At 36.7% G+C, this 15,658-nt stretch overlaps 1 protein-coding gene across 1 annotated transcript; it reads right to left on the bottom strand.

Annotated features, from left to right (window-relative positions):
* Positions 1 to 11,303: 11,303 nt before the first annotated feature.
* On the bottom strand, positions 11,304 to 15,339 carry LOC114538607. Its single transcript, XM_028559735.1, has 3 exons — positions 14,354 to 15,339; positions 11,598 to 14,309; positions 11,304 to 11,417 (listed from the first exon to the last, which is right to left on the bottom strand). Exons 1-2 carry the CDS (start codon positions 15,337 to 15,339, stop codon positions 11,819 to 11,821), a joined length of 3,477 nt encoding a protein of 1,158 aa, XP_028415536.1. The 3' UTR covers positions 11,304 to 11,417; positions 11,598 to 11,818.
* Positions 15,340 to 15,658: the final 319 nt, after the last annotated feature.

The following is a 15,658-nucleotide window of genomic DNA, read 5'->3' as shown; positions in this document are numbered from 1 at the left end:
CCTCGTCTTCGTTAATTTCCTCGCTACTTTCTTCTTCGCTTTCAATAGCTTCTTCTTTATGAGTATATTCAAAAATTGTATCCCAGTTAACAGTTTCGCTGTTTAAGCTTTCCGCCATCTTGGATATAATTTCGCGCGCAAATCGCACAGGCGTATCACGCATCGTATCAGCGCTTTATATTAGCGTTTCCAGTCCATTCCCTTCGATAGTCTATGGAGAAACCAAAACAAAAATAAAGTTTTCGCGCGCTTTTTCCCGAGCGATCTCTCCAGGTAATATATTGAGCTCAGTGGTCCTGACTGATTCGTTTCACTTGATTAGTGCGTTCACACTGGGAAACGGACCAAATTAATTCGAATCGAGACCACCTCTTGAAGTGGACTACTTTCAATCGGATCGAATTCGTTTTCGCTTCGCTTGTGCCTGTTCACACTTGGTTCATTCGGACTCGTATCGATTTCGAATCGATTTAAAAACGCTAGTGTGAACGGGCCCTTAATGTGATATTGCATGTATAAATAAGCAAACGGGATGAATTTCATTACGACATGCAGGTGTCAATTTTTTAATATTTTCATTTATTTTTACATTGTTATAAACACCTTCTACCTATTTTAGTTTTTGCTATACAAAACTAAATATTTCATATTACTATTTCATGTTTTATGTTTACTGCAAGAATTAAGCATGCATTTGTATTCGTAAGGCGGTTAGAACGTTTGCATTTTACTTTGCAAACGGTTTAAGTGCTACCTATTTTAGTTTTTCCTATGCAAAACTAAATATTTCATATTACTATTTCATGTTTTATGTTTACTGCAAGAATTAAGCATGCATTTGTATTCTTATGGAGGTTAGAACGTTTGCATTTTACTTTGCAAACGGTTAAAGTGCTACCGATTTTAGTTTTTGCTATACAAAACTAAATAATTCATATTACTATTTCATGTTTTATGTTTACTGCAAGAATTAAGCATGCATTTGTATTCGTATGGAGGTTAGAACGTTTGCATTTTACTTTGCAAACGGTCTAAGTGCTGCCTATTTTAGTTTTTCCTATGCAAAACTAAATATTTCATATTACTAGAAATACATGCATGCAGCACCCCCTCGCCTCGGTGAAATGAAATTAGTTAAGCGTAGGGATGGTAACATGATTGTTAGAAAATTTATGTGGGTTGGGGGTTTTGAAGGGCACATGGTATGTGAGAAATAGAAATTGAGAAAAGTATGGAAATATTTTTCTGCACCTGGAAACACTGTAGCCATAGCAACTCACTACAACGGCCGTATATTTTTAAAGAATCAAAGTTTACCTTCATATTTTTGTGAAAAAATGGCAAAAATACGACAAGATTCTTACATTTTTCTGGAAGTTAAGTTACTCATCTATAATCAGTGTTTTGTAAATTATTTTAATTATTAAATACCATGAAATATAACATCAGACGTCTCATACAACTTCCGAAGTTTTATGTTTATACGCTTCGACTGGTTTTTGCACGGGAATGTTTTGATTTTCTTTCTTTTTGTCATTATGAAAACGGAGTTTATAAATGAAATTATAATGCTGTTTATCACATAACACATTCAGATTTATAGTGAAATACATTTGAGAATATTAAAGTTGTGTTTACCAGAAAAAGCTGTGCCGGATGAAATATTATCAAGTGTAAAATCTTCCGACATCATTATACACGTCCATCGTAATTATCGCTACTCTGGTTTTAGTAAATGAAAGTAATCACCACACAAAGATTAACTTTCACGACCCAACGTTTCGACACTCCGGTCTAGTGTCTTCATCAGGGGTGATCTGATGTTGAAACTCGGTTCCTTATATACTCTCAAAATGACGTCATCTATTAATCAGATGTAAATACTCTTTCGGCAAATAGCTTCCGTCATCCCTATTAAGGGCACAAAGACTCGCATTAATATGCCAGGCTTCCAAACAACGCCTTTGTCCATAACGATCATTAGTGGTAATGACTTTTGAATCGTTCCACCCAATGTTATGGTTAGTTTGACACACGTGTTCCGCCAAGGCTGATTTTGAACTGTTTAAGTTCGATACGGCCTTTTGATGTTCTTTTAAACGTGTGCCGAACTGGCGTTTTGTTTGACCTAGATATTCTTTCTCGCAATCACCACATGGTATAGAGTATACAGCATGAGTTTTCTGTTTAGTCGCTACGCGATCCTTGGGTTTCGCGAAAATATGTCCCAATGTCTGAAAGGGTTTTAAGGCAACTTTTATACCACAATTATTCAGGATCCTCTTGATTGGTTCTGCAATTCCCTGAATGTATGGAACTATAGCAAAACCTGTTTTTGAGGAATCACCCTCTGAGGAATTGCATCTAGTCGAGACAGGGGATTTTAGACAATCATTTAAAAAGTTTCGAGGATAGTTGTTCTCTCTCAGTACACTGAGGACAAGTGGTCTTTGTGCCCTTAATAGGGATGACGGAAGCTATTTGCCAAAAGAGTATTTACATCTGATTAATAGATGACGTCATTTTGAGAGTATATAAGGAACCGAGTTTCAACATCAGATCACCCCTGATGAAGACACTAGACCGGAGTGTCGAAACGTTGGGTCGTGAAAGTTAATCTTTGTGTGGTGATTACTTTCATTTACTAAAACCAGAGTAGCGATAATTACGATGGATTATATACCTGGTTGCCGTGAACTCATAAACTTCAATCATTATACATGGTCGAAAATTTGGTCTTGTCACTCCGGCGTCAGCGACGGAGTTGAAAATTCGCCTCGGTTTTGTTTTTTTTTTTTTTTTTATTTGTTTTTTTTTTATTATTTTTCGTCGTCGCAAGTCTGTAATGGCGCGAAACATTCTAGTATTTAAAATGTGTATGTGATTGGATTTATCTATGTCCTAGTCTTTTCTCCCAAGAGTTGTGGTGCACAGCTTTGGCTAATTTTCCGATGCGCGATTCGATTTCGCTCGCATGATACAGCAATTCCTCCAAGAGAAACAAATAAACCGTTCTTTTCATGCTTTTCGATTAAGTTTAGACTGAATTGGGGTAAGAATATATTTAATACGTGTAGATTCTGGTCCTATTTTAGTAATATCGCTGCTATTTCGCCGTTTAACAAGATGATGTGGTCGTGTATGGGCGCTATAACTATATAAGCGCGAATTCCAAAGGCAAAGTGTAAGACAAAGCGAATGTATCATACCGTTTATTTACATTCTTGAACGATTTAACTTCTATACTTTTTAAAGTACGATGTGCTTCTGAATTTCGCGATCGAACATTTAGGTTCGCAAGGCATCTAAATGCGAATATGAACTGTATTGTTTATGTTCAGAAGCTCTATATTGAAGACTGGCACGTGCGCCGGAGTTAACGCCAGAACAGGCGTCTTGTTATTTGTTAAACCGTGAAAAGTCCTGACCTCATTCGAGTTTCCCTCTAATTTAGTAAAAATACATATATTCCATATTTATGAAAATATAAATTTGTAAATTTCATCAAAATTTTACTGAATGACAGTTATTCATTGACGTTTGAAAATACAAATTTTTGTTTCGACCAATCAAGAGCTTGTACTTCACACTGGCGCATGCGCATAACGTAGAAGACCGTCTATGGCGTGAGGTCCATTGCATAATGGCGGACGACTTTGATTTCGCATTTGCACATCGTGGGTGTAAATATCCGAGCGGAATTAGTACCCTCGCACGGTGCTCCGCACCGGCTCGGGGACTATTTCATGTCTTATGTTTACTGCAAGAATTAAGCATGCATTTGTATTCGTATGGCGGTTAGAACGTTTGCATTTTACTTTGCAAACGGTTTAAGTGCGTTACCAAAGCAATGTCATAAAAACTCCTACAATCAATATTAATTATTAAAACACTTTCACTCTAAATTAAGGACGTGTCTAAGCAATGTTAATAAAATATATTTCTGCACGTATATATAGTTAACTCAGAAATACACCTGGTCGGTATAGACATCCCAGATAGCAGATATCGCATTTTGCAAGACATCATTATATATCACCTCTAGAAGAAACTCGACAGCAGCTAATGCAAGCCATGGTAGGATTTTTAATTTTTTTTTTGTTCTTGTTTTCGGACAGAAAAACTAAGATTCAAATGCATTGTTTTGAAGCTATTGAAGAGTGTTTCTTAACGGATAAATAGGTAGATTTTGTATTTTAAAGCACGCAGTTTGATTTCGCTAAAATTGATTGAAGGTGGAAAAATCAGATACTTCAAACTAAGTTTAAGGCGAATCTTGTTAAAAAAGCAATTGAAATTTCGTTCAAAAATTGTAAAAAATTGTTTTAAAACTATTCTTAGCACAATTAAAGCTGAATTTGATAGTTTGAGAGTTTTCTTAAATGTACCTGATGTAGGATTTTACTTATACCACCGGGAAGTCAATCATTCAATAGACACAAGTACTATAACATTTCCTGGCCCCTTGATTCATATGGATGGTTGTGAAGTTATTAAAGAGTTTTTCTGAACGATTAAATAGTTAGATTTTGTATTTTAAAGCACGCGTTTTCTAAGTTTGATATATGTGGGTTTATTAACATGCAATATGACATATATAGCTATATAGTTATATATCTTTGGAATTATTTCTAAATTTCGCTGAAATTGATTGAAAATGGAAAAATCAGATATTTCAAGCTGAGTTTAAAGTTAATCTTCTTAAAAAGGCGATTGAAACTTCGTTCAAAAATTGTAAAAAAAATGTTCAAAAACTATTCTTAGCTCATTTATACCTGAATTTGATAGCTCGAGAGTCGTCTTAAATGTACTTTATGTAGGATTTTACTTATACGACTGGGAAGTCAATCATTCAGCAGAAACGAGTACTATGACATTTCAGTGTTGGAAATATATATTGATTCCTTCAGCCGAGGGGATTTTGGATGCATGTATGTCAGTTATATATATGTGATATTGCATGTATAAATAGGCAAACGGGATGAATTTCATTGCGACATGCAGGTGTCAATTTTTTAATATTCTCATTTCTTTTTACATTGTTATAAACACATTCTACCTATTTTAGTTTTTGCTATACAAAACTAAATATTTCAACTGATTACTATTTCATGTTTTATGTTTACTATACAAGAATAAAGGATGCATTTGTATTCGTTTGGCGGTTAGGACGTTTGCATTTTACTTTGCAAACGGTTTAAGTGCGTTACCAAAGCAATGTCATAAAAACTCCTACAATTAATATTAATTATTAAAACGCTTTCACTCTAAACTGAAGGACGTGTCTAAGCAATGTTAATAAAATATATTGCTGCACGTATATAGTTAACTCAGAAATACACCTGGTGTATAGACATCCCATGCAGATAGCAGATATCGCGTTTTAGAAGACATCATTATATATCACCTCTAAAAGAAACTCGACAGCAGCTAGTGCAAGCCATGGTAGGATTTTTAAATTTTTTTGGTTCTTGTTCTCAAACAGAAAAACTATGGTTCAAATGCATTGTTTTGAAGCTATATTGAAGATTGTTTCTTAACGGTTACATAGGTAGATCTTGTATTTTAAAGCATGCAAGCAATTTTACTTTGCTAAAATTTTTTGAAAAATGTCGGTTTTTTTCATTGGTGTGGATGGCCTCGAGCACTAATGTTGATGGTTTTTTAGGACAACTAAAGAAGAAATATTTAGGATTCTTAAAACCTAACCAGAGTAACCGGGAATATTGCAAAAAGCTAGTGCAATTTTCTAGTGCCCTTTCGCGGATATGGAACCTACACCCATGGGATTCGCACATAACCCTTAAAAAATTCATTTAGCTAAAACTATTCTTAGCACAATTATAGCTGAATTTGATAGCTCGAGAGTCGTCTTAAACGTATTCTTGATGTAGGATTTTACTTATACAACTGGGAAGTCGATCATTCATGCAATAGACACAAGTACTATGACATTTCAGTGTTGAAAATAAATTATATATTAATCCTTCAGGCGAGGGGATTTTTGATGCATGTATGTCTGGTATATATATATATATATAAATGTGCTATGTATAAATAAGTAAATGGGATGAATTTCATTGCGACATGTGTCATTTTTAATATTTTCATTTCTTTTTACATGCATTGGTAAAAACCACAATTTTCCCATATTTTAGTTTTTGCTTTACAAAACTAAATAATTCAAATTACTATTTCGTGTTTTATGTTAACTGCAAGAATTAAACATACATTTGTATTCGTATGCTGGCAGTTAAAACGTTTGCATTTTACTTTGCAAATGGTTAAAGTGCGTTACCAAAGCAATGTCATGCATAAAAACTCCTACACAATTAATATTAATTATTAAAACGCTTTCACTCTAAATTAAGGACGTGTCTAAGCAATGTTAATAAAATATATTGCTGCACGTATATAGTTAACTCAGAAATACTCAGAACACGTTCTACCTATTTTAGATTTTGCTATACAAAACTAAATAATTCTAATTACTATTTCATGTTTTATGTTTACTGCAAGAATTAAACATGCATTTGTATTCGTATGCTGGCGGTTAAAACATTTGCATTTTACTTTGCAAACGGTCTAAGTGCGTTACCAAAGCAATGTCATAAAAACTCCTACAATTAATATTAATTGTTAAAACGCTTTCACTCTAAATTAAGGACGTGTCTAAGCAATGTTAATAAAATATATTGCTGCACGTATATAGTTAACTCAGAAATACACCTGGTGTATAGACATCCCAAATAGCAGATATCGCATTTTGGAAGACATATCATTATACATATATCACCTATAAAAGAAACTCGACAGCATTCTTTTGAACTTGTAACAAAACAGCAAATTGCTTGGATAGTTTTTTCAAAATCGTTGTTTTTATGATAAAAATTGGTGTTTTCCTCATTAAAAACCACAAAGGTACTGGCTGGAATATTACGCATGCGTAGTGTGGCTCAGCTATGCGTGTGACCGATTTTCGCCAGAGTGAAACCTCTTTATAATATCTACTCTTTGTCCACGGTCCACGACATAGAATTTGAGCAACTTTGGATTCCGCTATGTTCTGTCACAATACCCGGGTGTAATAAATCTCCCAGCGGAATTAGTACCCTCGCACGGCGCGGGGATAAGCAAACAGGATGAATTTCTTTGCGACATGCAGGTGTCAATTTTTTAATATTTTCATTTATTTTTACATTGTTATAAACACATTCTACCTATTTTAGTTTTTGCTATATACAAAACTAAATATTTCATATTACTATTTCATTTTTTATGTTTACTGCAAGAATTAAGCATGCATTTGTATTCGTATGGAGGTTAGAACATTTGCATTTTACTTTGCAAACGGTTTAAGTGCTACCGATTTTAGTTTTTGCTATACAAAACTAAATAATTCATAACACTATTTCATGTTTTATGTTTACTGCAAGAATTAAGCATGCATTTGAATTCGTATGGCGGTTAGAACGTTTGCATTTTACTTTGCAAACGGTTTAAGTGCGTTACCAAAGCAATGTCATAAAAACTCCTACAATTAATATTAATTATTAAAACACTTTCCCTCTAAATTAAGGACGTGTCTAAGCAATGTTAATAAAATATATTTCTGCACGTATATAGTTGAAAAAAATTGTAGGTTGTGTCTTAGATCTAAAAGCTCCGTAAATTATTGGCAACCTATAAGTTTTATTCTGTTTGTCAAGGGATGTCGAGTTTAGTCTACGACAGGCGATATTTTACTGTTGATGTTGTTTGCATTTGTTTGCCATTGAAATATAGAAATTGTTTTATCAGCGAATGATGTGGACCTATTGCTTTGAAAAAACATTATAAAAGGCCAAGATACGGATTCATCAGCTTTAATATAGTAATTTACAATATACGCATGTGGCAATAATTCTTCAAGCAATATTTAATTGCATCTTGCCTGCTTCTTTATTGTTTCTTTTATCACGAAAACTCTAAACGCGTTTGTATCTGTATCCCAGCACGGTTTAAAAGTCCAAATTTTTCTTTGAACATAATTGAAGTGTGTTACCAAAGCAACGTCATATAAAAACATATATTTTTTCGAGCTCTCTCACTCTTTACAGCGTGTCCATAAGTAAGCGCACACTATACAGGATCTTCAACTCTGGAGTCTGGACATCTTCTGCATGGGCTTCATATCTCTTAGTCTAGGATATATGTGAGTTTTTGTCATTGGTGTGGATTGCCTCGAGCACTCATGTTGATGGTTTTTTAGGACAACGAAAGAAAAATTATTCATAGGATTCTTAAGACCTAACCAGAGTAACCAGGAACATGGCGAAAAGCTAGTGCAACTTAAAGACCCTTTCGCGGAAATAGAACCTACACCCATGGGATTGTCACATTACCCCTAAAAAGGACATTCATTATAGCTGAATCTGATAGCTCGAGAGTAGTCTATGTAGGATTTTACTTATACGTGTATATATATATATATATATATATATATATATATATATATATATATATATATATATATATATTTATATATTTTATATATATATGTTTAAAAAAATGGGATTCAATATATATATATATATATATATATATAATATATATAATATTGAATCATTGGCAACATAAGTTTTATTCTGCTTGTCAAGGGATGTGTGGTTTAGACTATACGACGGGCGATATTCTACCGTTGATGTTGTTTGCATTTGTTTGCATTTGCATTTTTATCACGAAAACTCTAAACGCGTTTGTATTTGCATCCCAGCGCGGTTGAAAGGTTTAAATTTTTCTTTGAACATAGTTTAAGTGTGCCAAAGCAATGTCATATAAAAACATATATTTTTTCGAGCCTTTTCACAGCGTGTCCATGTATTTAATGATAAATAATTACGCATGCACCAGCACACTATACAGTATCTTCAACTCTGGACATCTTCTGCACAGCAAAAAATGAATTTCTTAAGAAATTGAATTTTCTTAATTTAAGAAAATATTTACTTGTTTCAAGAAATAATGTTCTCATTTTGAGAAAATATTTTCTTAAGATTTTTTTCTTCTTAATTTGAGAAAACATTTTCTTGAAATAAGAAAATTATTTCTCGAGAAAATATCAGAGATATCACTTTCTTATCATAAGAAAATGTTTTTCTTAAAATGAGAAATTGTTTTCTTAAGAAAATATTGAGATATCAATTTCTTGTTATAAGAAATATATATTCTTAAACTAAGAAAATGCTCTTCGCATTAAATGTGAAGAATTTCAGCTAAGAGTAAACTTCAAAATTAATTGTGTTTCAAATGTTCCTTATTATTGAAGTTTGTTGATTTCAAAAAGTTATATATGGTTCATATTTTATTGTTTTTAGTTCCGATCATTAGATGATTTTATTAATTTAGCGCTGGCTAACTACATCCGTATGAGTCAACAATGAAGCTTTCGTACTTGCACTTTACAAGCATGGCGTGACATATTCGGTCAAGAACCCTTAAAAAAGAACAAAGTCATAATATAATCAGTGTTTGCAAAATGCTGTTTTCATTTACGGAAATCCAGCGTGAGAGAATTCAAAGCATTCCAAGTTAATACTTATTATTATTTATTGAAAATGAGTCAAGAGTTTTGATTGGCCAGCAGCTGTTGGCGAAATCGTCATATCCGCTGGCAGCTGCCCAAATTTGGACAGTGACGTCACTTCGTCGGATATGAAAAAAATTATTGCACGTTTGACGTCACTTCGTCAGATATGAAAAAAATTATTGCACGGTATGACGTCACGCTAATTTATGCGGCTTGTGCCAAAACCTAAAAGCGGGAAGATACGAATGGCTAAATCAAAGAAAAGGTAAATTTTTGCAAATAAATAATAAAACAATTATTGAATTCGGTTCTCGCAGGATATGAGGAATTATCAAGGCCTCGGTTTGTGTTATCCGCCTCAGCCTTCGGCTTCGGCAGATAACACAAACCTCGGCCTTAATAATTCGTAATATCCTGCTCAACCTCATTCAATAATTGTTTATAATTATATGGTCCAGCCTGACGCAGAGCCTGATTATTCCATTTATCCCATTATGCCTTTCAGGCGTAGACCACGAGGGAAATTTGAATACTTAGCGAAACAACCTTTAACGCTATTAACGCATAGTAAAGAAATATTGTTTTTTACGGCGAATATGGCATTTGTATCTTGTTATTAACTTTATATATTACCGATAAAGATATGGACGTTTAGGATGTGAGAAAATATACACTATATCGGCGCAAATTTGTGGTATTTCATAAGGTGAGTTGATGTTTCATGATGTCATATGCCAACATGCTGATCGAGTGTGTTATTATATACAACGTATAAGCCTTTATTTGCTAGCCTTCGTTAGTCTTTATTCCACCCTATTATAGATCAAGAATTGTATTTTCATCGTTCAATGATTTGCGCTATGATTTTCCATGTTATTATCTGTTTATATAGTTAAATAGTTGGCTATAGCACTAATATAGCAGGAATAGCTAAAAAATACCTTAGAATTCCTCAGCAATTATGGCCTAGAATACCTCAGAGGAGCAAAATAGAATAGTCCAATGTTGTGATATATATAACTAAGGAGCAGCATATGGCAGTGTTTCTAATGTCTTTGTTTGAAATGAAGGATAGGAGTTGAGTTGTATTTTCAGATTGATACTAATTACTAAATCCAGAGGGGTTAACTAATTTAACAGTGCTTCTCCACAGTAGGGTTGAGAATGTTCCAAAGGGTATAAATTGTGCATCAGAGTCTGTCTATTTTGCCTTCAGATACATTTATCCATCCATATTTTGTTAGGGACAATTTTTGGATTTAACACCATTTGATTTCATTGGATAAGGCCTCTATCTATATATTGTTTGAATTAATTACATGTATTTTCATGGTAAATTGATTGGAATTTAAACTATCATAGGGAGGTAGAAAAGCAGTGTAGAATGGGTTTAAGAATGGGCATATTTGATAATGGTCTTAAAGTAGTTTTCTTAAAGATGCCGGTATTGCAAGCGATAGCTAAAGAATAGCTTAAAATTCCCCAGAGTAGCTAAATTATTATTTACCAGTATTTTTTGTTTGATGTACTCAATTCCTAACATGATTGCAAAGTTTTATTTTAAGTTAAGTGTGAACTTAGGATTTACTTCACACCAATTTTTAAATTATTTACTCTCAAATTTATCTGATGATGTCTCGTCTGATTTTAAGGACCACAAAAATCCTTTTGCAATAATTGATTTGTACTGCAATAATTGATATTTGGAAACATGTCAAATAAACTGTTCACGCGTTAGGCCTCGTTTCAATGTTTAGTTGACGACCAACCCAAGCGCCTTCGATATTTTGCAATTATGTGCAATGTTACATGAAGTACACACAGAATAACGAACGGTTTTATTTTCACGCTAAAAAGGACAAATATTTATAAAATTACAAAGTAAAATAGGACATAAATATCTAAACAAACATATTAACCTTACAAAGAACATAAACAAGGAAAATAAGACAATACAAATTAAATACTATGACTGTCACTTGGCACTTTTCACGACGTAAATAAATCAGTGAAATCATGCTTATTTTACCGTTCAAACACAGTCAAATCTTCTTCAGTTCAAGCCAAATAACAGAACGATACCGAAAACAGTCTAATAACAAAGGATGTCCATCAGAAAACGTTCAAATTGTCCAAATTCTTTTACCACAACTCAATTTTCAAAGCAAAACGTTACAACCCACGTTGTTTTTCTAGAGCCTGCGATATGGTAAGCACGTACTTCATATAGAGTTTCCGAACGCCTGTCCATCACTCCTCCCCATCGTTCGTCTCGATTTCTTCGGGGCGACGATCGTACCCGCAGTCCTGTTCGAGAAGACATAATTTTGTAACAGGTCTAGTGTAAACGCCATTGTTGGTCTTCACTTTAGCAGCTCGAACTCGTCCGTCTTTTCCAGGGCATGTTTCAACGACTCGTCCTAACTTCCACTCACCACGTAAAACACCCGGATCGGCTATAAGAACAACGTCATTAACTGAAATGTTCCTTTCCTCTTTACGCCACTTCTTCCGAGAGATGAGGTTAGGTAGGTAGAGCTTCACCCACTGCTGCCACACGAGATTTGCTAAGTGCTGAGTCCGTTTGAAACGATCTTGCAAGTTTGGTCGGCTATACTCTCCGAGTGGGACAACTGGCGAGCGTCGGTGTAACCAAAAGTGGTAAGGTGTCAAAGCCTCTATGTCTTCAGGGTCGTTGCTGACGTAGGTTATCGGTCGTGAATTGACGAATCGCTCGACTTCCGCAAATAGGGCAGACAACTGCAAATCTGTAGGGTTACTTATCTTCGGTCCTCCTTTTGGATTCAGGGTACGGTTAAGTGCTGTCTTGACTGACTTAACTAAACTCTCGTGTACTCCTCCCCAGTGAGGACTTGCGGGTGGCTGAAACTTCCAGGTGATCCCTTCTCCAATTCTAGCTAGGCGGTTTTGGAGTTCTTCACTATGATTCAATTCTCTGACCAGCGATTTCAATTCAGATACTGCGCCGACGAAGTTTGTGCCATTGTCACTGTAGATGGTTCTTGGCTCTCCGCGTCTCGCAATCATATTATGAAGGACTTGCAGAAAATCAGGGGTGGACAACGATTCTGCGACTTCCAAATGAACACATCGGGTCGTCATGCATGTAAACAGGGCGCCGTATCTTTTCGCCGTCGTGTTGCGAGTCAACTTAACTTCGATTGGCCCGAAATAGTCCACAGAAGTATGGTAAAATGCTGGTTGCATGGCAGTTATTCTTTCAATAGGAAGTTCACTTAGAAGCTGACTGCCAGGCTTCGCTCGTTCTTTCTTACACTCGGTGCACTTTCTTTTGAAACTCTTGACTTCCTGTCGTCCACGAATTATCCAGAACTTTTGACGAACTGCAGCCAAAACGTGATCAGTTCCTCCGTGGTTTTCTGAACGATGATAGCTCTGGACAATCAGTTCGGTCAAACGGTGTTTCTGAGGCAAGAGGATCGGGTGTCGTATTTCGTAGGGTAATCGAGCACGGTCAAGTCTTCCTCCAACGCGGATTACGTTACTTTCGTCAAGGTAGGGAGTAAATGATAACAACTTCGATCGTTTGCTGACACTTTTGGTTCTTTTCAAGGATTGGAGCTCGTCGGGGAATGCTTCTCGTTGACATTGCCGTACTAGGGCGGTCAGTCCGACTCGTAATTCCTCTACAGTTAGGACACCACTCTGCTGTTTCTTTCCTTTACATATATTGAAAAAGCGATGAACTTGTGCTGCCACTCGCTGTGCTTTCCACAAAGAAGAAAGTCGTTCTAAATCGACGTCAGCATAGACGGGAACACGCTCAGGATTGGATTTGGCAACGAATACTTTGCTTGGTTTGATTTCTTCGTGTTGCTGTAGTTCCTCAACAGGAATTTCCTTTGGCCAATTATCTTCACCTTGATAAAGGAAATCTGGAGCTGTGAACCAACGAACAGGGATCAATTCCGATCGCTCATCGAATCTCGAACGGGTAGCACAATCGCTCACATTCAGTTTGCCAGGTACGTGGCGCCAAGACTTCGGGTCTGTCAGGGTTTGGATCTCACCAACTCGGTGCGCAATGAATGGTTTGTACCAGACTGCGGTAGACCGTATCCAACCGATAGCACATTTACTGTCCGTCCAAAAGAAGACGCGATCGATGTGTCGTGTCATAGCTTCTTTAACATAATTTGCCAGGCGGGCACCTAGAAGAGCAGCTTGCAATTCAAGTCTTGCTACACTCAAAGCTTTCTTTGGAGCTACTTTTGTTTTGGCCATCAGGAAGGAGCACCGTATGTCGTCATCGTCGTAAATGCTTCTCAAGTAGACCACGGTTGCAAAGGCTTCCTCCGAGGCATCACAAAACGTATGAAGCTCTGATTCAATCACGTTTTTCTTCTTAGGTTGTATGCATCGTGGTACACTCACTCGCTCTAGCTCCGGCAGTCTTTGCAACCAAGTTTTCCATTTGGTCAGGTGGGAATTAGGAATGGGGTCATCCCAATCGAGGCCGAGTAGACACAACTGTTGTGTTAGGATCTTTGCCTTGATGATGAATGGCGAAGCTAACCCAAGGGGGTCAAATACACCGGCTAACTTACTGAGGAGTCCTCGTCGTGTGTAGGTTACATCTTCAACAGGTGCAACTGCGAATGTAAGTTCGTCTGTTTCAGTGTTCCATTTGACCCCGAGAATTTTCTTTTCTGGTTCATGTTCGACAAGATTGGTCACAGCGTCGACATCCTGTTTCTTTCTTCTCCGAGCTCAGATACTACTTCCGGGACGTTGGAAGTCCACTTCCTTAAATGTAAATCACCCTTCGCTAAGATTTCCTTTACTTGCTGTCCTCTCTCTATTGCTCGTTCCGTTGTCTCTGCAGAGTCAAGATAATCATCCACATACAAGTTCTCGTTGATAGCTTTTACAGCATCTTCTTGTCCCTGGCCAAAATCTTTAGCAGCTCGGCGAGTGACGTAAATTGCTTCACATGGCGACGAAGTGTCCCCAAATGCTAATCTGTCCATCTGATAAGTGTCCACAACATCACTGTTTTCCTCCTTCCACAGAAAGCGATGGTATCTTGCGTCTTGTTTCTGCAATCTTACTCGGCTAAACATTGCCTCAATGTCAGCTCCGAACGCAACATCACCTTCTCGAAACTTTGTGAGAACCTGCGGAAGTTCGTTCTGTAAAACTGGGCCTGGTAGCAGAGCATCGTTCAAACATTTACCTTTGTACTTAGCTGAGGCATCAAATACTACTCGTAGCTTTCTCTCGGCGGATGATTTCTTATACACTCCGTGATGGGGGAGATACCACTGGTTCGGTCCACCAAGATTGTCTTCTTTGTCCACTTTGTGCGCATATCCGTCTTCTACATACTTGCTTACTGCTTTACGATAGTCCTTCTCATACTGTGGGTCTCGCTCAAATCGCCGTTGCAAGCCTTCCAGTCTCTTTTGCGCGACTTCTCGATTGTTTTGAAGCTGTGGCTCGTTTTCTTTCCATAACAATGGGACCTCATAACCGTTCTCCAACTTCTTGGTCTCGCGTTCCAATATATCCAAGGCCCGCTGTTCATCCTTGGAGTAGTGTGGTGCATTAGTTGTCCCGGTTCCGAACGACTCACTGTCCCAGAACCGCTTAAAGGCAACATCTAGTGATTCTGGCCCAGCCCGAGCAATATGATAGTTGTGGATGTTACCATGAGACTCACTGACCAGTCCAACTGCCATCCAGCCGAAACTTGTCTTTTTTGCTACGGGTTCTCGTGGTTTCCCCATCTTTACATCCAAAGGTATCAACAAATCAGCATGATCCAGGCCAAGCAGGATATCAATTTCACCGCCAATGGCTTTTAGGTTGATGTTCTCCAGATGCGTCCACTTTCCTTTAATATCAGGCCATGGAACTGTTCCAACTGGCTGACAGATCTTGGAAGGCTCCAGGCTGTGAGATTAACATATTCAGCATCACCCTCTGGTGTCTTAACACGGAGAGTGACTTGAGAAGATGTTCTCTTGCTTTCTTTGCCTCCAACACCTGAAATGTTGAGCGTGGTCTTCTTTCCCCGCAATCCCAGCTTCCTCATGAAAGATTCTG

The sequence above is a fragment of the Dendronephthya gigantea genome, unplaced genomic scaffold, assembly GCF_004324835.1.
Source record: "Dendronephthya gigantea isolate DGI-Jeju-01 unplaced genomic scaffold, DenGig_1.0 000189F, whole genome shotgun sequence".
Lineage (NCBI taxonomy): Eukaryota > Metazoa > Cnidaria > Anthozoa > Malacalcyonacea > Nephtheidae > Dendronephthya > Dendronephthya gigantea.
Note: the sequence above shows the minus strand (reverse complement) of the source record. Positions and strands in the feature narration are given on the sequence as shown.

Bases quoted from the DNA above. Each gene is read 5' to 3' on its own strand.
- LOC114538607 (XM_028559735.1), bottom strand. From the start codon at position 15,339: ATGGGGAAACCACGAGAACCCGTAGCAAAAAAGACAAGTTTCGGCTGG. The intron at 14,310-14,353 runs GTGGACTTCCAA...AGCTCGGAGAAG, and splicing joins GGTGATTTACATTTAAGGAA to AAAGAAACAGGATGTCGACG.